This window comes from Pelodiscus sinensis, chromosome 1 (assembly GCF_052426305.1).
Source record: "Pelodiscus sinensis isolate ZL-2025 chromosome 1, ASM5242630v1, whole genome shotgun sequence".
Taxonomy (NCBI): Eukaryota; Metazoa; Chordata; order Testudines; family Trionychidae; genus Pelodiscus; species Pelodiscus sinensis.
The window spans coordinates 71,621,623-71,644,387 of record NC_143052.1 but is presented as its reverse complement, the minus strand read 5'-3'; the positions used below and the strand labels follow the sequence as shown (position 1 = coordinate 71,644,387).

The 22,765-nt window shown below is 39.6% G+C and overlaps 1 protein-coding gene across 10 annotated transcripts in view; it reads right to left on the bottom strand.

Annotated features, from left to right (window-relative positions):
- Nucleotides 1-22,765, bottom strand: part of NAV3 (neuron navigator 3) — a 569,112-nt gene that overhangs the window by 15,304 nt on the left and 531,043 nt on the right. For 5 of the 10 annotated variants that reach the window (XM_075932261.2, XM_006118491.5, XM_075932267.2 and 2 more), the window contains 8 exons: nt 20,763-20,846; nt 18,409-18,520; nt 11,351-11,472; nt 10,768-10,788; nt 9,439-9,611; nt 6,384-6,449; nt 4,753-4,906; nt 1,824-1,998 (listed from right to left, as the gene is read on the bottom strand). In XM_075932261.2, the coding sequence (XP_075788376.2) occupies nt 1,824-1,998; nt 4,753-4,906; nt 6,384-6,449; nt 9,439-9,611; nt 10,768-10,788; nt 11,351-11,472; nt 18,409-18,520; nt 20,763-20,846 (907 nt within the window). The remainder of the gene's footprint in view (nt 1-1,823; nt 1,999-4,752; nt 4,907-6,383; nt 6,450-9,438; nt 9,612-10,767; nt 10,789-11,350; nt 11,473-18,408; nt 18,521-20,762; nt 20,847-22,765) is intronic. The other 5 variants (XM_006118495.5, XM_075932255.2, XM_075932291.2 and 2 more) reach the window with 3 other exon arrangements.

The window sequence follows — 22,765 nt, the reverse complement described above, 5'->3', positions numbered from 1 at the left end:
ATAAACCACTTTCTCTCTACAAAAGTCCTAAAAGATTTGATGGTGGAAACTTCCCATATGTGCAAGCTCTCTGCTGCCATAGCAAAATGATATGCACAGTGTTTACACATTTGAATAAGATCTTCCTCTCCTCCATATGTTTTTAGTTTTGTCAGTTGTTAAAATCAGAAGTAATCAGCTTTACCAGCACACATGGAATTATACATAGTTTATAGGGTTCCCCCCCCCCCCCGTGTCTAATTAAATAGAACTCTAGACCTAGTCAAGAAATCTGGAGCTGCAATTTCACGATCTATTCAAGAGTTTCTCATTTTAATTCTATTGAAAGAACCTCAGCTCTCATATTAGGGTTTTCCTCCCAGAGAGTAGGGGAAAAAAACACAATCAGACATTTCCCTCCTGCTACTGACTGAACGTGTTTGCAATAGAAGAAACACTTCATGCAGTGTCCAGGGACAACACAGCCTCATCAATTGAGTGAGTTAATCCAGGCAATAAAATGGTTGGCATGTAAAGAAAAACATACTGATTTTCATATAAAATATAAAATTAAACCAGAAGAGAGGCTCAAATACCCATGTAATCAATGACTGGCAAGATACTATGACTGACTGCCAACTCAAATTATTGTCAGGCAGTTTGGCACATCCCCAGCTGTACTATTGCCCAGACTCTCTCTGTAATTATTAGCCGCTCTGTTATTGCTTCCAGAGATTGCATTATACTTTCTACAGATGTGCATTACTAATGGCTTCCCTGCTTGTGCTATGCTCCTCATTCTAACAGTTGAGACAGTACTCCTGTTCCTTGGCCACTGTATGTCATGATTGCAGAAGGATTACAGCAGGAAGAGTAGGATTATCTATTCTCAGATATTACCATATTGAATAGAGTGTGAATGTTCAGAATGTAGACCTAGATCTTAGTTGGTTTTCTACATGGAGATTTCCAAAGAAGTCAGTTAGAGGATGTAGTGAGCAGAGCAGGATTTGGCCCTACTGTATTTGGGAAATGGGTTGATCAGGACCCAATTGTATTTGGAAAAAAAATAAAAGAGTCATCCTAACCTAGACTACATATCAATACTCCACAACAGATTACTAGACTCTAACTCTAAACAGCGTTCCCTCCTCCTTGCATACATGTAGCATTCTTATGGGCTACACAGGAAATGAACAATACAACATCTGCAAACAAAAGGGAAAGTTTCAGCAACTACTCTCACATTTGTCCCACAAAGATACATATCTCAGCAGTTCTTTGGCACCCATTCTGCAATGGTGCCCTTCTTATCACATATCAACTTATCGCACACATAATCCAAGAGAAACCTTGCTAGGAGCTAGGGGCATTCTGTGTGAAGGCTAAATTACCTGCTATTACTATTCTCTCTGGGTATGTCTACACTACCCCGCTAGTTCGAACTAGCGGGGTAATGTAGGCAACCGCACTTGCAAATGAAGCCCGGGATTTGAATTTCCCAGGCTTCATTTGCATAAGCGGGGAGCCGCCATTTTTAAAACCCCGCTGGTTCGAACCCCGTGCAGCGCGGCTACATGGGGCTCGAACTAGGTAGTTCGGACTAGGCTTCCTATTCTGAACCACCGGTACACCTCGTACCCTCGTAGCCAAATTTTCAAGAGATCACCAAAACTGATTGGGATGTCCGTGTGAAAATACACATATGCATATCTGAGCTCTATGTGTAGAAACCAATGCATGAGAAGTTTCAGAGGGAACATTTGAAATATGGTGGCCCTTTAACAAGATACAAATAAAGGGAAAAGACATGAATATTATATATATATGTGTGTATGATTCACCTGATGTGACAGAATCTGTGATATTCAAGTTGTTCAGAGAAAGACCTAATGATTGCCGTGAGGAAGAGGAAGATGTGCTGCTTGAAGACTCAGAAGACGGTCGAGCTGGCTTCCCGGTGTTTCCTGTCTCCGCCTTTAAGCGATCGTTTTCAGCTTTCAGTATCTCAATTTCATTCTAAACCAAAAAGAAATTGGGATAAAAACATGGGAGATTTTTGTCTGTGAAAATCATTGAGCACAGGGGGGTTGCTCCGGCAGCTTGCTGCTCACCAGCAAGAGCTAACTGGTTTAGCAGCTCTGTAGCAGCATGTAGAAATACATCAAGAGTTCAATATAATTAGTGGAAACTGGATTCCCCTTCAGTGCTGAAATGAGGGGGGAGCTGCTAAATAGTCTCTTTTACTCTTGCATCAATAATTGCTGATCAACACAATATTCAAGTTTTGCTACAGATAGGACGTATTGCACTCTGAATTTTCCCTTCAGAAAGCCACTTTTCTTTGTCAAATATCTTATATAATAGTTATTTCATTTAAGTGGTCACTAAATTCTCAGCTAGATAGTCCTGCTAGAGTCACAGAACACTGCCATTGCTGCTAGAAGTACATTGAATCAATGACTTCACCAAGGGAGATGTGAAATGAAAACCAAACAATAAAAATAAGACAGTTTAACTGTTTCATAACCCTTGTTGACATCGACACAGTTTTTGATCCTCCAGACATGGTATTGTTCATATAAGAGCCAATAAAACCCTTTTGATGAAAACATATAGTGACAGATGAATCAGAACAGTCAGGATTTTTTTGTTAGCTAAATCCTCTGTGGTGCCAGGAGATTATCAAGTTAACAATAATCAAATGAAAACTTATCCTGAGCACAGCCTGGTACTAGCTAAATCTAGCTTTTAGACGCTTCATGAAACACGGTACAAAGCAACTGCTTATTTTGAAGAGATGGTCTTGAACATCAGATTTAATTCCATATTCCCCTGCACTCTGCTAAGTGTCTGGAACTTTCATGAAGGTTCAATCACATTTTTAAAAGCAAAAATGAAAAAGGATAACACCCCCACCACTGCTCCAAAAAATAGAAGAAACCAAACAAGAAAAGAATGGTGGTAAGTGAAGAGAAGAGGTAAAACATATTGGCTGCGTCTAGACTGGCATGATTTTCTGCAAATGCTTTTAATGGAAAAGTTTTCCGTTAAAAGCATTTGCGGAAAAGAGCGTCTAGACTGGCACGGACGCTTTTGCACAAAAGCACTTTTTGCGGAAAAGCTTCCGTGCCAATCTAGATGTGGTTTTGTGCAAGAAAGCCCTGATTGCCATTTTCACCATTGGCGCTTTTTTGCGCAAAACAGTTTTTAGCTGTCTACACTGGCCCTCTTGCGCAAATTCATTTGCGCAAGAGGGCTTTTTCCCGAACAGGAGCAGCACAGTATTTGCACAAGAACACTGACAACCTTACATTAGATCGTCAGTTCTCTTGCGCAAATTCAAGCGACCAGTGTAGACAGCTGGCAAGTTTTTCCGCAAAAGCGCCTGCTTTTGTGGAAAAACTTGCCAGTCTAGACACAGCCACTAAGAAGTGCCAACAGGTGCCTCGGTTCAAATTCGGAATGGGGCTGTAGTAAAATAAAGCATGTGATCTCAAACGATCCCCATCACACATTAAATTATTAACTACACCAATTTGAACAATACATTGTACCCACACGGACCATGTTAGAACTGATAAGTAATGAGAAGCTGTTTGGGGAAGGTTTTAGGGAGATTTGGGTATGTACAACTACAGTAGTGCTATATAACTTATTTTCCCTTCCATTACCAGAAGCACTATGTGGGATGGAAGTTTCCCATTTAAGAATGCTCTAGGAAGGAGAAACATGGCATCCTGTATACCTTCTTTTTTGAGGGATAAGGGATCTTACACAAAAGGGGTGGGTTTTTTGGCAAAAAGGCCCCATCTATATTGTGGTTTTTTCCACAAAAAGCTCTTCTGCAAAACAGAGATCAGAAGAGACTATGCAAATGATAGTGTGAGAAATTCTAATGACAGTGTGAGAAATTCTACTGAGTGCTTCATTTGCATTTCCTCTGCTGACAAAATGCTAGTGTAGACATAGCTAGAGTGTATGAGATAGTTTGTGCAGTCGGGAGACTGAATGTTCAGATATGGGTGTAGGAGTGGGAAGATGGAGCTACCATAAATAGGGCCTAAATCAGCAGGGCTCAGTGATGAAGATTGCTGCAGCTGCTAGTATCTGCAGAGATGGATACTGTAATGATGGGAATAGCCAGCATGCCCACTAAGCCCCAGTACTCCTTTCTGAATTTCTCCTTTCCTCACAGAATAAAGCTTAATGCAGATGGAAGGGGACTTTATCTGCGAGCAGATGTTGAGAAGATGTAGGCTGAGAAGCTGGATTGAAGGAGGGCATGACAGGTCCTGTGTAATAATTAAATCTGAATTATAGAGGGATAATAAAAACAAATAGTTTAGGTTTATGGAGAAGAACTGGATCAGGAACTAATAAGAGTTCAGTAGAGGAGACAGTTCATGTACCAAAAAATAATATCACCCCACCCCCATGGAGTAAGTTAACAAGCTGTGTAACAGTTTCCTAATCTCTGCCTTTTTTGTTATCTCTCTTCCTCCCAAGCATTTTTAGATTGTGAAAGCCTTAAAGGATTGTGTCTTCCTGCCTATCTACCTGCAACATACATTCTAGTTGCTAATGTAATATAAATAATATGTATTAGTATTACCATTATAATGCCTAGAGTTATCAAGCCTCTCTCTAGGAAGTGCTATCAAATTCTCATGTTCCCGAAATAACTGAAAGAAAATAATGGAAAGGAGTTACAAACCAAATGAGCATGCTGTAAGTGAGCACTACCCTCATTACCAATGACACTGCACTGACCTGCATGCGGTTCATGGCTTCACGAATCTGATCAAGATGGTGTGCCGAGCTGAGGGCCTCGAGACGAATGTCTGTTAACTTTAGCTCTTTTTCCCTCAGCTCACTCTTCAGCTGTAGAATAATTTCAGCTTCTGCTTCTGTGCACTCACATATCCTAAAGAGGAGAAGGAAAAGAGGCAGGAGATTAAAGGAAGCTTCGCTCCTACATTCAGTGTCATTATTACAAATCAAAGAACAGAAATGGCTACTGCTGGTAAAGCCTAAGAACGGAGAGGGAATTTTATGAAAGCAACATGAAGGGATTCAAACTGCTAAATAATAATAAAGAAAAAGATGTCCAGATGAAATGATCATTTCTCTTTTTTATCTTTCAAATTTAGTTAGTTTGCTATGGTAGAAAAAGAGATTTAAAAAACTGGTTATGTAAAAAATACTGTATTTTTAGATGCTTAGTTTTTCAAACATGCAATGGCTATATCTTCAAATGCCTTGAATTGTATTTCATCACTATGTCACTATGGGTGTGTCTAGACTACCTAGTTTTGTCGACAAAAGTGGACTTTTGTCGACAAAACTATACCAGCGTCTACACTGCCGCTGAGTTCTGTCGACATAACGTCGACAGAACTCAGCAGTTTTGTCGACGCTGGTATACCTCATTTTACGAGGCATAACACCTTCTGTCGACAGAACTCTGTCGACAGAAGGTGTTATTGCCTGTAACATTGCGTCCAGACTACAGAGTTCTGTCGACAAAGCAGCTTGCTTTGTCGACAGAACTCAGTGTGTCTGGACGCTCTTTGTCGACGGAAGTTTTTTCGACAGTATCTGTCGACAAAACTTCCGTCGACAAAACGCGGTAGTCTAGACGTACCCTTGGATTTCCCTAGATTGCAGTAATCAAAATGGGGCTATGGTGGTCAAATTAAATTATTGTTATATATTATTTATTAGGGTACCAACAGTGTGCTTTCTAACATGCAATACACAAAAATACTGCCCCTGTCCTTATGATCTAAAAGACAGTCCCTGTGGGGGCTGCCATATTTACCTCTAGTTAACCTATGATAATATATGGTTTCTCAATACTGTAATTATTTCCTTGTGCATATTACAGGGTAAATATATCGCTGTGTAGTAACTGTGGATAAATGTTGATTTTTACAGTGGAGCTTGTTACATCATACAGAGACAGAAGCATTTCACTTGACGTCTAGTGAAGCCCAGCAGTTACCAGATTCTTTTTTATACAATGGTACAACTTGCCTTATCTGTTATGTAGAACAAAATGTCCCAGAATCGACTAGCAATCTTAATGAACTCCATTTCATAATACAGAACTGCCAGAATATGGAACAAGAAGTTTCTGACATACTTCAGCACCACTCAATGCTTGTAGTCAACTCAATGTTATTTTGCTTTTTATTTCTACTAAAAGTTAAAGTTTGTAAAATCCTTTCAAGACGAAAACCATTACATAATCAGTATTATTATTGCTACCAGTATGCAAACATGAAACAGAGAGCAGCTTTTAATTGCCAGAATGCATGCAAATGCATTTTGGAAAAGAAAATGACACCCTTCCATTTTTGCACTTAGATATGCAATCCATGCCTCGCATTCCTTTTTACCGGGATCTATGCTTGTATATCACATGGCCATTTTGTCTTTTCTTTGGTGCCCAGATTAGAGATGACCTGCATATACGTACATGAGACAGACAGAAGCAAGTAGAAGAAAGAAGAGACAATGATTTAGAACATGAGACTCAGGTCAGAAAAAAAATAAAAAGAAACCTCTTCAAGGAAAATAAAATGTAGTTCATGGCATATAAAAACATTAGAGTGTTTAAAGTAAATAGAACATCAAAACTAAAGAATGGAAATTGCCAGACTTTAGCCTAACTGTATTAACACGTCCCATTATTTTATATATGAGAAAAAGAGATAAAAACTCATATTATACAAGTCCACGCCCCTTTAATCAACCACTGGAACACTGAACTGATGAAGGAATTTGCATGTGAGGGAATACCAAAAGAGATACGGACTGATCAGAAGGCCAACTTCACTTCAGATGAGGTTTACGTGGGGGAAATTTGTGACCCGTTGAAATTGAAGGCCTTACCAATATTGGTCTATCAGTTCCAGATGGATGTACTGGTGGAGTGTTTCAGTAAGACACCAAAAAAATACTTAGGAAATGTATGATCTTGGATCACCATTACTGAGATCAGTTACTCCCATGCCCCTTTTTGCCATCCATGAAGTGCCATAGGTATTGACAAGATTATCACCATTTGAACTACTGTATGGGAGGCAGCCATACAGGATGGATCCCTGATCTCCTTTATGAGGTGTGGGATGAGCATGTCCCCCACCCCCCACCAAAAGGCAATTTGGTACAGTATGTGATCCACCTGATGAAGAATTTGGAAATACCAAGGGCTTTTGCTAAAGAAACCTGCTGAAATCCCAACAGAACAAGCCTGCAACCAAAGGTCCAGGATGTGAGAATTTGGGCTCAGGGATAGGGTATGATTGTTGCAATCAACCTGAGATTCAAAGCAATTAAGTGACAGGGCCTGTCTGAGGTAGAAAGAAGGGAGAAAGGGATGTGTAGGAGTCACAGTTGGGATAACATCTACCCACCGAGGACAGAAGTCAGTAGGCCAAAGTTAGAGGAATCTCAAAATCAGGTTCAATAAACAAGAGTCAGTTGAAGTCACACTAGCGAAGTGGTAGACAAATACCAGCTGGATCCAGTCCAACAGGGTTAGCTCCTGGCGGGCCTCCCACCGCTATCTTTAGCTGCATGGCTGCAGGTACCAGCAATTGTCATTCCCATTATCCACATGGCATAAGAAAATTCAGTGATCTGATGCCTGCAACAAGGCACTCCAGTTGCCAAAATTTCAGCTAAGTTGGGAACCAGTTGTCTCAACCCCTGACTTTTCCAAGATGATTCATACTATAGATGTGATTCTTGGGGCAGTACTTTTGTAGGGCTTTGAAGAGGAAGAACATCCCATTCTTTACCTTATCAGGAAGCTGTTTCTTCAAATATCCTACTCTGTCATTGACTAGGAGACCTTGGCTATGAAGTGGGTTGTAGATGCCTTATGATATTATTTTTGAGGAATCCTTTCCTTTTAATAATAGACCACGCATCCATCTGTTGGCTGAACTTAATGAAAGATACAGACCATAGGCTCATGAAATGATGCCTTTTTTTGCAGTCTTACAGTTTCCAGGTAATTCACCAAGCAGCAATGGACCACAGGAAAGTGATGTGTTTCACATGGGTAAGAGGAAAATAAGGAATATAGAATGGTGCCCCTACACCAAACTCAAGGGGGAGAGCATGTGATGGGGTGTGTACACCTTGCACCAGAACTAAAGGGGATCAAGAGCAATTCTAGGCCTACCCATCCACACTGGTGAATATGCACAAGCTGGAGATAGAGTGTAAAAGGGAACCAGATAGCTCAGAAGCAGCTTAAGAGGGCAGGAAGAGAGACCCACCCTGCAAGCCTTTTCACTGAGGGTATGTCTACACTGCATGCGTATTTTGAAATAAGCTATTCTGGAATAGTTATTCTAAAATAGCTTATTTTGAAATAGCACATCTACACTGTAGGGAAGCCTCAAAATTAGTCCAAGGCAGGCTTCCCTAATGTGGATGTGCTATCCCGACTTACAGCCCCAGGAGGCATGGGGGAGGAATAACTTAGAATGGCCCTGGTGAGGAGCTATTTTGAAAGAGCAGCAGTGGAGCATGTACACATGCTTTATTTTGAAATAGCTACAGGCAGTCCCCGACTTACGAATAGGTTACGTTCCGAACACCTGGTCATAACTTGATTTGGTTGTAAGTCGGAAATACCCTTAAAGGCACTGCCCGTGCTGTTTGAAAGACTTGATGTACATGGTTCTCAACTCGAAAATATTATAATGGGGTTAACAGGAGGTTGGTCGTAAGTACAGACGGTGGTAAGTCAGTGTGTTTGTAAGTCATGGAGTGGCTGTCTTTTGGAATAGGCGTTATTCCTCATAGAATGAGGTTTACAGATTTCAGAATAAGCCATCCATTATTTTGAAATTATTTCAAAATAACAGAATGGCTGTGTAGACAGACACTCCCATTGTTATTTCAAAATAATGTTAGTTTTCTTGAAATAATGGTGGAGTGTAGATGCACCCTGAGAGAAAGAGCATAATGGGGCTGAAGGTTCAATTACTCTCCTTTTCTTTTACAACCTTGAGGGAAATAGTGGGACTTTGGAGAGAGAGTGGGTGGTTGGAAGTGACCGAGGAAGACAGCCTGAAGTTACTCCTGGATGTTGGATGCTGATGCTCTTAATAGGACATTCAATAGCCAGGGGTATCTTAAGACTATGTCCCTGGGTCACTTCCTACCACCCACTCTCTCTCCAAAGTCTCACTGTTTCCCTGCAGTTGTTTCCATTGTGAAAACAGTGGTTACATGGGAGTGCAGGTTTTTATCAGAATGAGAAGATAATGGACGGAGACAGAGAGAGAGAGAAAGAGAGAGAGAGAGAGAGAGAGAGAGAAAGGAGAAGGTTGCGGATGTTGGTTATAGTTACCGAGTCAGAACTAGCCAAGCTTAAGGGGTCTTTTTCACAGTCCAGATATTTGGTAAGAACAATAGTGAAAACAGACTTACGCAGACGCTGACTGTGATGGTTTCATTGCTGATGTTCCACAGTCCCCTGAGTTGTGGGGCAATTTGGGTGATGATGGGAGAGATGAATCAGTGAGTTCTTCTATGTCAGAATGTGAGGAAGGAGGCTTAGTGGACTTTTTCTTTCCAAAGGCCTGCTTGAATGAACTTCTTAGCTGAAGAAAAGAGAAAGACGGAAAAATTACTTTTCTTGCCTAACTGGCTTTGTGCAGCTTATGTTTTGAGGCGTTAGTTTGCAGATGCCATCCTAGCCACTGCCTGAGGTCAGTATTCAGAAGCAAGGTATTAACATATGCAACACAGTATCTCTAAAGTTATGATACAGTGTTTTTTTATTAATTCAGCGCAGCGCAAACTGAATGCTATGGAAAAAATGCAGGATCATGTGGCATGGCTATGGGGGGTGCTCATTTAAAACCATAAACCTCCTGTAGAATTCCATTTCCATGGCATTCTCTTCAAGGTGACTGGTTTTAAATAACCACTTTGTACCTAGATTACAGGTAGACATTGCTGATATCAAATGCTAAAAGTATAAGACAAATCCAATTAAGGTGGTTTGCAAATTTATTGGTGTATGAAGAGTTTGAATTGTAGAACTATACAACATGTAATTTGCTACAGTTAGGATCAGAAGCAAGAGAATTTAAGCTGTGATGTAAGGTTTGACCTTTAGTTACTGTTGAAAAGAACATTAGCCAAAAGATATGTATTTCTAATTGCAGGTTTGTTTAAAGTAGCAAGTTCTTCATATGTACAAGCATTGCCTTTTCTCTCTAGAAGCTCTTATCCACTACTAAGAAGGGACAGAATAGCCAAAGAGCCATTTATTTCAGGAGCCAATAGGACAACAGTTTTTTTGCAGTGACTTTTCACATTGTAATTAGCCCATTCGTTGACAGATTAGTCTATTCAGAAGAGTAACTGATATTAGGAAAATACTAAAATTACTCTGTTGAAAATTATATAAAGCTTGATGACAAACTGATCCCTCTACAAAACAGTAGGGCACTTAAGCACTTTACTTCAATGGTATAATTGAAGAGCGGGGAGTGTGACCACTGATCAAAGAAATATTATTTAAGTTCTTTCCAGCTCATGATTTTTAACAAGAAAGAAATGGATTTTGGCTACACTCCCCCTTTCTATATTTTAAACTTTAAGATTAAAATGAATAGAGACAAACTGAAAAGACATACAGGATAATCTGTTTTTAGAAGGTACAAAAGCCTACTGCCAAAATGAATAGCAATCATGCCAAGATAGGTTTCTTTATAAATGCATGCCAAATTTTCCATGGTTTATATTCACCTCACTTCCTCTAGAGTTCACCTTGCAGAAACATGAAAGAGTGGGGAATTACAAATCAAGGGAATGAAGGCTGGTGAGTATTTTAAAATATTACCTGCATAAACATTTTTTAAACAACAAAAGCATATGTTCTTATTATGAATAGAAAATATTTCAACAAAACTGTTATACTGTGTGATATCTTTGTGATTTGCTTGACTGAAAAGCTTTACTTCTTTAAATATTGTATATTTTCACTGTTTGAATTATTAACAGATTTCAGCTCATTGTTCTAGAATGTTTTTGAGACAATCCATTTTACTAAAGAAAATTAAAACAATGTTATCAAAGTTCAGTCATTTGTTTTATCATAGCTGCTATTTTAATGTTAAATATCTGTTTTAAATGATCCTAACTGACATAAATAATTACTCACTAGTAAGCAACATTTTTTTTGGCTTGCCAGTAATTGCACAGTGTAATTAGGTATGAACTGCTCCATATCTCTCTGGCCCCACAAGGATGAAATAGGCCATTATGCTATTCAGGAATGAGGAAGCTACATAATATCTAGGCAACGACTTTAAACTTGCTCAGCCCATACCCAGTTTTTCTTTTTCTTTTTCTTGGAGTCAGCATCATTACTGTTGCCAATGCTTGAATGGCTTGTGGCACTGTTGATGCTGGAAACACTTTCTGAGGAATGTTGTCGTCTTATACGCAAATCTAAGAAAGAAAGAAAGAAAGAAAGAAAGAAAGAAAGAAAGAAAGAAAGAAAGAAAGAAAGAAAGAAAGAAAGAAAGAAAGAAAGAAAGAAAGAAAGAAAGAAAGAAAATACTTATAAGCCATCTGCTCATGCGATACGGAATCTAGTTTCAATATTAAAACAATACCTGCATTTATGTAGCACCTTCTTTCTTTAAAGCAGCCCAAAACCACATACTACATCAAAGGTAAAAAATTGCTTTGTTTAAATAAAAAGTGGAAGTTAAATCCTGGTGAGAAGAATAGAAAGCAGCACAAAGTCTGTTAAATGAAGTATAAAAATGTAATTAGGAAGGCCAGATAGGAATATGAAGAACAGCTGGACAAAAACTCAAAAACTAATAGCAATTATTTTAAATGCATCAAAACCAGGAAGCCATAAACAACCAGTGGGGACACTGGATGATAGAGATGCTAAGGGACCAGTCAAGGATGATACGATCATTCCGGAGAAACTAAATGAATTCTTTGTATCGGTCTTCATGGCTACAGAGGACTTAAGGGAGATTCCCAGACCTGATCCATTCTGTTTAGGTAACAAAAACTGAGGAGCTGCCCCAGATTGAGGAGTAATTAGAGGAGATTTTAGAACAAATTGATGAACTAAATAGTAATAAGACACCAAGATGAGATGGTGTTCACCCAAGAGTACTGTAAGAACTCAAATGCGAAATTGCGGAGCTAGTAGCTGTGGTTTATAACCTATCCTTTAAATCATCTTTTGTACCAAATGACTGGAGGATAGCTAAATTGATGCCAATATTTAAATAGGGCTCTAGAGGTGATAAGTCTAAATTCAGTATCAGGAAAATTGGTTGAACTATAGATCAGGGGTGGACAATAATTTTTGATGGGGGGCCACTCCAAGATTTCTGAAAGTGGTTGAGGGCTTCACTCTTCCAGGATATTAATTGAGGAATTCAGGGGTCTGGGATGGAGGTTAGGTACAGAAGGGAGCTTGGGGTAAGGGATTGGAGTACAGCAGGGAGAATGGGGTCTGGGAGGGAGTTTGGGTGAAGGAGGCAGTTGTGATCTAAGGCAGGATATTGGGATACAGGGTTTTGGGATGTGACTTAGGCTAGGAGGGGACTGTGATCTGGGGCAGGAGACTAGGGTGCCAGATCTGGGAGGGGGTTTGGGTTCAGGAGGGGGCAGAAGGTTTGGGGATGTGGAAGCGGGACAGACGGCTGGGGAAGGGAAGGGCTGGGGTGCCAGAGGCAGGCTCTGTCTAAGAGGCGCTTACCAGCAGAAACCTGAGGCAGACTGTCTGCTTCAGGCTACTCGCTGCACCACGTGGCTCTACTCCAGGCATGAGAGGGAGGGGAAGTGGAAGGGGGGATGAGTAGGGAGGGAGAAGGCTTCCTATACTGCCCCTTCTCTCAGCAACAATTCTTGGCTCCTATTGTCTGAAAACTGAGAGTTTGGCCAATGGGACCTAAGAGATTTTGTTGGGGGGGGGAGGAGCGGGAAGAGCGGGAAGAGCATGAGAAGTCCCCTTCCTCCCTCCCCAGGCATCCAGAGCAGAGAACAGCTGGCTTTTTAAAACGTGAACTGATCTCTGCCTAAGGGTTCCGGCAACGCGCCAGATCCGGTGGCTTGGCGGGCTGGATCCAGCCCACTGGCAGCCTCTTGCCCACCCCTGTTATAGATTAACATAATTTGTTGGGGAAAAATCAACATGATTTCTGTCTCACCAATGTATTAGAATTATTTCAGGAGGTCAACAAGCAAGTGGACAAGGAGGATCCAGTAGATATAATGTATTTAGATACACAAAAAGCCTTTGACAAGTTCCTTCACCAAAGACTCTTAAGCAAAGTAAGCTGTCATAGAATCATAGAACTGGAAGGGACCTCAAGAGGTCATCGAGTCCAGCCCCCCGCCCTCAAGGCAGGACCAAGCTCCGTCTACACCATTCCTGACAGATGTCTATCTAACCTGCTCTTAAATATCTCCAGAAAGGGAGATTCCACCACCTCCCTTGGCAATTTATTCCAATATTTGACCACCCTGACAGTTAGGAATTTTTTCCTAATGTCCAATCTAAACCTCCCCTGCTGCACTTTAAGTCCATTACTCCTTGTCTTGTCCTCAGAAACCAAGAGGAACAAATTTTCTCCTTCCTCCTTGTGACACCCTTTTAGATATTTGAAAATCGCTATCATGTCCCCCCTTAAACTTCTTTTTTCCAAACTAAACAAGCCCAGTTCATGAAGACTGGCTTCATAAGTCATGTTCTCCACACCTTTAATCATTCTTGTCGCTCTTCTCTGTACCCTTTCCAATTTCTCCACATCTTTCTTGAAATGTGGCGCCCAGAACTGGACACAGTACTCCAGCTGAGGCTTAACTAGTGCAGAGTAGAGTGGCAGAATGACTTCACGAGTTTTGCTTACAACACACCTGTTGATACAACCTAGAATCATATTTGCTTTTTTTGCAACAGCATCACACTGTTGACTCATATTCAACTTGTGGTCCACTATGACCCCTAGATCCCTTTCCGCCATGTTCCTTCCTAGACAGTCGCTTCCCATCTTGTATGTATGGAACTGATTGTTCCTTCCTAAGAGGAGCACTTTGCATTTCTCTTTATTAAACTTCATCCTGTTTACCTCTGACCATTTCTCTAACTTGCTAAGGTCATTTTGAATTATGTCCCTATCCTCCAAAGAAGTTGCAACCCCACCCAGTTTGGTATCATCTGCAAACTTAATAAGCGTGCTCTCTATCCCAATATCTACATCATTGATGTCATGGGAGAAGGTCCTTTCATGGATTGATGACTGGTTAAAAAGATAGGAAACAAAGAGAAGGAATAAATGGTCAGTTTTCAGAATGGAGTGAGGAAACTATCAGTGTCCTGCAGGGGTCCATATTGAAACCAATCCTATTCAACATATTCATAAATGATCTGGAGAGGTGGCAAAATTTGCAGATGATATACAACTACTCAAGACAGTTAAGTCCAAAGCAGACTGTGAAGAGTTTCAAAAGGATCTCACAAAATTAGGGCATTGTCTATACTTACCTAGAGATCAACACTCTGGACATCAATCTTCTGGAGTTCAATTTAGAAGGTCTAGTGAGGACCCACTAAATTGACTACAGATGGTATCTCTGTGAACCCTGGTACTGTATGGCGTTGCGAGGTGTAAAGGAAGCCAATGGGAGATTTTCTCCCATCGAACTCCTGCAGTAAGTCAAGCTAGGTACATCATCTTTAGCTATGTTATTAATGTAGCTGGACTTGTATTTCAGTTCGACTCTCTCCCCAAGTGTAGACATGACCTAAGTGACTGGGCAACAAAATGGTGGATGAATTTTAATGTTGATAAATGAAAAGTAATGCATCTTGGAAAACATAATCCCAACTATGTGCATAAAATGAGGGGGACGGAATTAGCTGTTGCCACTCTACACAGTCTTGGAATCACTGTGGATAGTTCTCTAAAAACATCCACTCAATGTACAACAGAAGTGAAAAAAGCAAACAGAGTGTTAGAAATCATTAAGAAAGTGATAGGGTACATCTACACTAGTCCCCTAGATCGATCTAGGGAGGCTGAGGGCAACCGGAATTGCAAATCAAGTCCAGGATTTAAATATCCCGTGCTTGATTTGCATGTTCCCGGATGGTCGCCATTTTAGAAATTGACTAGCCCGAAGTAACTGCCCGCGTCTACATGCGGCAGTGAAACAGGATTCCAAAATAAAGCCCTAAATTGAATTAGGTGGTATTCCTCGTGGAATGAGATTTACCACTGTGGCAAGGGCCCCTCTTCCCCAAACTACCACTGGGTAGGTCTCCTCCTCTTAGCCCCCAAGTTTGGGGTTTTGCAGCAGGTCTCAATGGTAGGGAGCCCAGCCAGGTGCCATCAGGTTCCCTCCCTAGCTGCCTTTACCTAGTGCTTGGTCAAAATTGTTCTCTCTGATTTCTTCTTCTCTGTCTCTCCACCACCTTCCTTTCATCCTCTCACTCTCCCTCCTCAGCCTCCAACTGCTGAGGCTTTTAAAGGCCCTCAGACAGCCAGCAGAGGAGTCAGAGGGCCTCAATTTGCCTGAGCCAGCTCCCTCCCAGCTGCATCTAATTGGGCTGCAGCTCTCTGCTTCTTCTCACAGGGCTTTTTCCCCTTTTGGGCTGCCTTTCCCCTTCTCTGCAGCAGCTCCCTGGCCTGACCCTGTCACATCACCTAATTCGATTTAGGGGCTTTATTCCAGAATCCCGTTTCACTGCCACGTGTAGACGTTTAGGGCAGTTATTTCGGGCTAGTCAATTTCTAAAATGGCGACTGGCCGAAAACATGTAAATCAAGCGCGGGATATTTAAATCCCGGGCTTGATTTTTAATTCCGGTCACCCTTATTAGCCTTCCTAGATCGATCTAGGGGGTTACTGTAGACATACCCATAGAGAATAAGGCAGAGAATATCTTACAGCCTCTATATAAATCCATGGTATGCCTACATCTGTGGGCATATGTGATCACCTCATCTAAAAAAAAGATATCTTGACACTGGAAAATATTCAGAAAAGGGCAACAAAAGTGATTAGGGGTATGGAATGGCTGCAATAGGAGGAGAGATTAATAACACTGGAATTTTTCATCTTGGAAAAGAGACAACTGATGGGGGATATGATAGAAGTCTATACAATCATTACTGTTGTGGAAAAGTGAATAAGGAAAAGCTATTTACTTGTTCCCATAACACATGAACTAGGGATCATCAAATTAAATTCATAGGTAGCAGGTTTAAAACAAACAAAAAGAAACTCTTCCTCACACAGCTTCTTGCCACAGAATGTTGTGAAGGTCAAAACCATAACAGCATTCAAAAAAGAGGTTGATAAATTCATGGACGATAGATCCATCAATGGCTACTAACCAGGGTGGACAGGAATGGTGTCCCCAACCTGGGAATGGGCAACAGGAGGTGGATCGCCTTTGGTCTGACCCAGTATGGCCATTCTTATGTATTTTAAACAGTCATTGATGGTTTTCTAGCCCTGATTCAACAAGGAATTTCAGAAAATAAGTAGACCCGCTTAATGGGCTATTCACATTCATAAACCCAGGCAGAATTTTAAACATCTTCTTTAATCAGAGTTTCTGTTACTGAGGTGCCAATCCTGGACAGCAATCCATGAAAATAGACCCTTACATTTAAACAGATCTTTATCCAGAACTGAGGCCTAACTATGTTATAGTTCAGTATCTTGACAATTTTTCAAAGCCCTCACTTCTTACAGGGCTGTTGTGTGAAGGGTCTGGGTATTATTTGGCCATTTGCTGAACTGGATTTTGAAGTAAGATGCTATTTACTGACACTCCAATCCAGGAATTGACAACCAGTAATTTATTGAAAATAAAATAAAATAAAATAAAATACCTGGAAGGGGAAGAAGTTTGGAATTGGATAATAGGTCAGTGAAGCTTTTAGTTTCTTTTTTTTAAAGTCTCTAATAGCCATACTCTAATTACCAGAAAATATGCTCCTTGCATACATTCCACAATACTGGAATTACTTTGAAAAGGAATTTGGAAATGGTACTTTCTTGAATTAAACTACATTGTATTGAAGACATTTAGTAAAACAGTCTTGCTGATAAATAATGCTAATTAAAAAACAAACAAACAATGACATTTAGCAAAAGTCACACTGTCTTCTCTAGTTTTTCTTTTTGTGGCTATTGCTTAATAACATGAATAATACCACGTACCTTTGCAATATATGGTTTTTTATGTGCTGTCTGTCAAAGGTTTTGTTTACATAACAACATTATTTTGAAATAACTAGCATTATTTCAAAATAGCATAGTCCGTGTCTACACATCAGGCAGTTATTTTGACATAGTGTCAAAATACTGTCAAGCTGGAAGACTTCTTACTCCAACTCCTGTAACCCTCATTGTAGGAGGAATAAGGGGAGTTGGAGGAAGAGTGCTCTATTTCAAAATAAGTGCTGTGTAGACGCTTCTTATTTTGAAATAAGCTATGCAATTGATGTAGCTCTATTTGCGAAGCTTATTTCGAGTTAAGCCCTGCTGTGTAGACATGCCCTAAATGATAACAAAAAGAGGATTCTGCAGTTGGGATTCACTGTGTTGAGCTGGCACCTTCTTCATATTGTCTGTTCTGCTGATCAATCCAATGCTGACATCATAGGTGTGACAACATTCAGTTCAGCAATTTAGAATGGATTTCTAACTTCAGGTCACATTTTGCTATACTTTTTCTGACATTTTACTACTGTCTTGAATGTATTTTATACCTACAGGGTTAACTTTCTGTACTCGGCAACTGATTCCTGATCATTTGACTTTTGAGAAATCAGGGCTCCAGGAATTGGGTGGCACATACATGAGGTATGCAAGTTTTCCAGCTGTGGAAACACCAGAATTATGGCAAACATTGACTTCAGAATTCTCTTATCCTTGCCACACACAGGCTACGTCTAGACTGCGAGCCTCTTTTTAAAGAGGTTTTTTCAAAAGTATCTTTCGAAAAAGCCTCTTTCAAAAAAGAGCATCTAGACTATAACTAGTAGTTTCAGAAAAGCAAGCCACTTTTTCAAAAGAGAGCACCCAGGCAGTCTGGATGCTCTCTTTCGAAAAAGCACAGTTAGCATTACATAGCGCCTTTTTTCAAAAAAGCACTTTCAAAAAAAGATGTTATTCCTCAGAAAACGAGGTTTTCCGCAGTCGAAAAAACTGCCACATTCTTTCGATTTACTTTCGAAAGAATGTGGCAGCAGTCTAGATACTGAGGAAGTTTTTTCGAAAAAATCCCTGTAGTCTAGACACACCCACACTGCCCCCAAAATAACAGAAAATGAGCAGCTTAGCTTTTCTCTGGGAAACAAATTAGTACTTATTTTGACAGTGACAAAATTATACCTTTGTGGGCATGATCAGGGCCATTCAAAGCTCCCTGGATAGCAGCTTGTGCAGCAGAATTCTGGGCTTTCAGCATTTCAATGGTTTCTCTTAGTTCTATAAGTTCAGATTCCTGTGGGAACAACAGAGAGTTTCAAAATATATAACCAAGGAAAAATGTTTTTTCTGCAATATAAAAAAAATTACAAAACATCAGTTATCAAATTGAAGTCAGTGGGGTTTCACAAGTGTTAAATTACATCCCAGATATACTTTACAGTGTCTTTCAAAATATTATATTCAATTATTATACTCTCATTTGCATTTAGGTGAATTCAAATGCTGTGTAATAAGGTTTTTTTTAAAAATAAAAGATTGGATGCTTTTCTAAAAGATAATTCTAGAAATTATTTTGAGAAAATTCTATTGCCTGTGATATACAAGAGGTCAGACAATGATCCCTTCTGGACTTTTAATGTATAAATCTTATGAAAAAATCACTGAAGAGGTGATCTGAGAAAGGCTCTCCTGTGAACATTTATTACAATATTCAAAAATCATTATATAGACAAAAATATCAAATATTCTTTTCTGCACCCCTGAACTTGATAGATCATCCTTTAATGCATGAATTTCATCCCCATTTGCATATCAAACTCTAAATTGTGCATAAATTGTTAAGCACAAAAACCTGCTCAACAAAAATATCTGTGCAATTAACAGAAAGACATTGTTCCACTGCCATGAAATAAATTCTACACTGGAATGCACAGTAAATGTTAATTAAAGCTAGTTTTATTATTCCTGTATTAAGAATCAATCCTTCAAACTCTGGTTTTATATAATGAGGATTAAAACTACTAAAGGAATTTAACTTCATGGCAGAGGAAAGGGGGCAAAACATGCTCTCAAGTCTGAGAAAACGAGTTCACTTATGAGTTGATTTGTTTCAATGTCACCATTTAATCTCTTCTGTATAGGGGGCCCACTGAGGGGAAGCTAGAATTTATAAAAGATTTTTTTTAAAATGTGTTTACATAAACTATTTGTTTAATATATAAAAAAATCACAAAAAGATATGTAAGATACATAAGGGCCAGTTTTGTCACCCTTACTCACAGAGAATAGTTCTTCACTCTGCAAATGGTCCCATTTGATCAAAAGAGGGTCAGACAATGAACCACTACTTACACTGACTTCAGTGGAGCTACTTGTGTGAATAACTGCCTACCAGTGTGCAATGGATTCAGTCTGGCCCAAAAGGAATACCTGTTGAGTAAGGGTCTTCTCAGGGTATGGGTAAGGATAACAGAATCTGTTTCTGGAAGCTCTGTCTTGCAAGGTGAAGAGCACCCCGCTACCAGTCCAACTATGGATTTCAGGACAGGTTGGACCTGGTCCAGCACCCTGGAACCCTGAGTGGTCCCGAACCACAGAGTGTACTGGACCAAGAGAGGTCAAGACTCCCTTCACAGCAGTCAACACTGCTCCTGGCTGGGGCAGCGCTCCCTGCTACTTACCCCACTGCCTCCAGCCCCCCACTGCACCAGCCCCAGCCAGGGCTTTGCTCCCCACTGCACCAACCCAACCCGGGATGTGCTTCTGAACCTGGCCAGTTGGAGCTCACTGGTCCAGCAATATCTGTGGTCTGGATGTCACCGGATCAGACAGTCCCAGATTTTAGAGGCTCAAGCTGTACACAGTAAACTTTAAAACTGTGTGCAGTCCATTGTAGTTAGGAGGAATACTCAAATACTTAACGTTAAGAAAATGCTCTGCTGGATGGGATCATGATGCTCAGTACCTGGCAAAATCAGGCCCTAAGGCATCCTCTCCTTTAGATGGTACCATGCTTCTAATTAAATACAACGGCTATTATGCTTGGATGTTCCTTCCCCCCTAACTAGCAAAATCAAAACCAATCTGTCTGTTAGTCAACAGCTTGGTTTCCTTCAAACATACTTCCACCTGGGTCATTTTTTCTCAATTCAATTCCTTTTTTTTTTTGCCAAATTTTTAGTATTCTGACAATGTTGTTGGATTGGAATGAAATATTCTGATTGTTTATGATGAGCCTTTGTTGAAGAATGTTTCCATATGGATTAAACCAAGAGTCACAAATGTTTTAATTAAAATCTGGAAATGAAAGATTTTATCTTCAAACCATACTGTGATACTGTTAGGGCAAATCTAATGTGGCAAAATTTAATTATTATAGATCTTTATGAAGATTTGATTGCAATGGCCAGGAAAGAAAGATGTGTTTGTCCTGTTGTCACAGCTGTCCTTTCTTTCATTTTTTTTAAATTTACACAAACCCTAAAATATTCTGCTGACTATGTTCCACATTCAAGCAATTGCTTTTGTAAACATACCTTTTGTTCAGCTGTCATTGTTAGGCTCTGCAGTCGACCAGTCATATTTCCTAAGCTCTTTTCAAAAGCTGCTACTAGATGAGCCTGTGAAAGAAACAGAAACAAAACATTTTAAATGTTGCTAGGATCTTAAATGGACTGAGCAAAGCATCTATCTTACATACATAAAAGATATAATTCATGTGTTCTGGCTGGCCAAACAAAATCAGTAATCTCTTCCACTCAGTACTTCCTACTTTACTTCCTTGTTTCTCCCACCTCACCCAAACTGCCATGGCATTTTTCATTTTCTAGGTTTGTTTTTATCTTCTGCAGCTCTTAAATTGAAACCTTCAAGACATTTAACTATGATTTGTGTTTCTTGTCACTATGTGCAAGAGAACTTTTCTCCTGACATTATTATTTTCCATTACTGAAAATATCAACAGAAGAACTCAAGCACTCTAATTTAAAGAAAAGCCCTAAGCTATCAGGATCCCATATACAAAGCTCTCAAAGAGTCCTTGGAACCAGACTATAGATTGTGTCTTTTAGATATTACTTTGTCTGTTTCTCTAGGGCTATGTCTAGACAACAGAGTTTTTTTCAAAAAAAGTGGCCTTTTTTCGAAAAATCTTCACTTGCATCTAGACTGCCGTCGTATTCTTTTGAAATTAAATCAAAACAATGTGGCGGTTTTTTTGACAGCGGTAACCTCATTTTATGAGGAAGAATGCCTTTTTTTTCGAAAGAGCTCTTTAAAAAAAAGGCATTCTTGAATGTAAACAAGGCTTTTTCAAAAGAAAGTGTCCAGATTGTCTGGGTGCTCTGTTTCGAAAAAGCAGAACACTTTTTCGAAAGTCTTGTGGCAGTCTAGAAGATCTCTTTCAAAAAGGCTTTTTCGAAAGAGCTCTTTCGAAAAAGGCTTGTAGTCTAGACATACCCTAATACAGCAACAGTCTTCTAAAAGTCTCAGACATGTGTAGAGAGCCATAATATAATCTTATTCTACTGTTTTAATATAAAGACACTTGTTGTTTTTTTACTTTGGATGCCTACATTTTGCAATAATGCAACAAACAGAAATTGAAATTCAGCAATGCTTTGTTTAAAAATATTTCATTCAAATTTTCTAAAACCCAACATGGACTATATTCAAGAAATATTAGGCTAGACACACTATTTATTATGTATGTATTTGTTTAGATGAAGAGTCAATTGTTATGACATCTAAAATGTTACATCTATTAAACCACTACAGAACTACAAGAAAAATGTGTGAGTGGTGTAAAAGTTATTTAGAAAGAGGAAGCATGCTTACAGTTTCAGAAAATATTAAATTGGGGGGTTTTCTCTCCAAGAGTTTGTAACAGAGCAATCGACTCTGTAGGATATGCAAAATTCACAGGGCATCTTCCTTAACTTATTTTTTCTATGTGATAGTCTTTTCACTTATATATACTGGCAAAAAAGAGAATAGGGCCAGTAAGAGAGGATGAACAAGACATCGGTTAAAGGAGAGAGGTTCTTTTACAAAATGTGAATTCAGTGCTCATGAAGATAACCTAATTTTAAACAGTATAAAATTTGTCAAAAGGCAGAAGACTCCTAAATCAAATATGTAGGAGTACTACTGAATCAAATACATAGGTGAGCAATTGAGAATACAATACATGCTAGAAATATGGAATCTCCTGTCATAAAACTAAGTAGTAAAAATGAAAGAACATGTTTTATTGTACTGCTCAATTTCCAAAGTGACTATAGGCTAAATTTAGCCACCTGTACTGTGCTTCCAAAACATGAACATACAAAGGAGTCATTTGTGCATGCCAAGAGGTTAACCATGCTTGTTCAAGCACCCATTTATGTGCAAAATTAACTCTTTCGTGCACACAAATATCTATGCTGCTCAACAGCTTTTGCTGCTGCAAGTTCTAATTCTTTCATGGGCAATTATTAACATTATTCAGATGTTTACAGGTGTACTTAGTTGTTCCTAAAATATTCTATGTCCTGCCCAA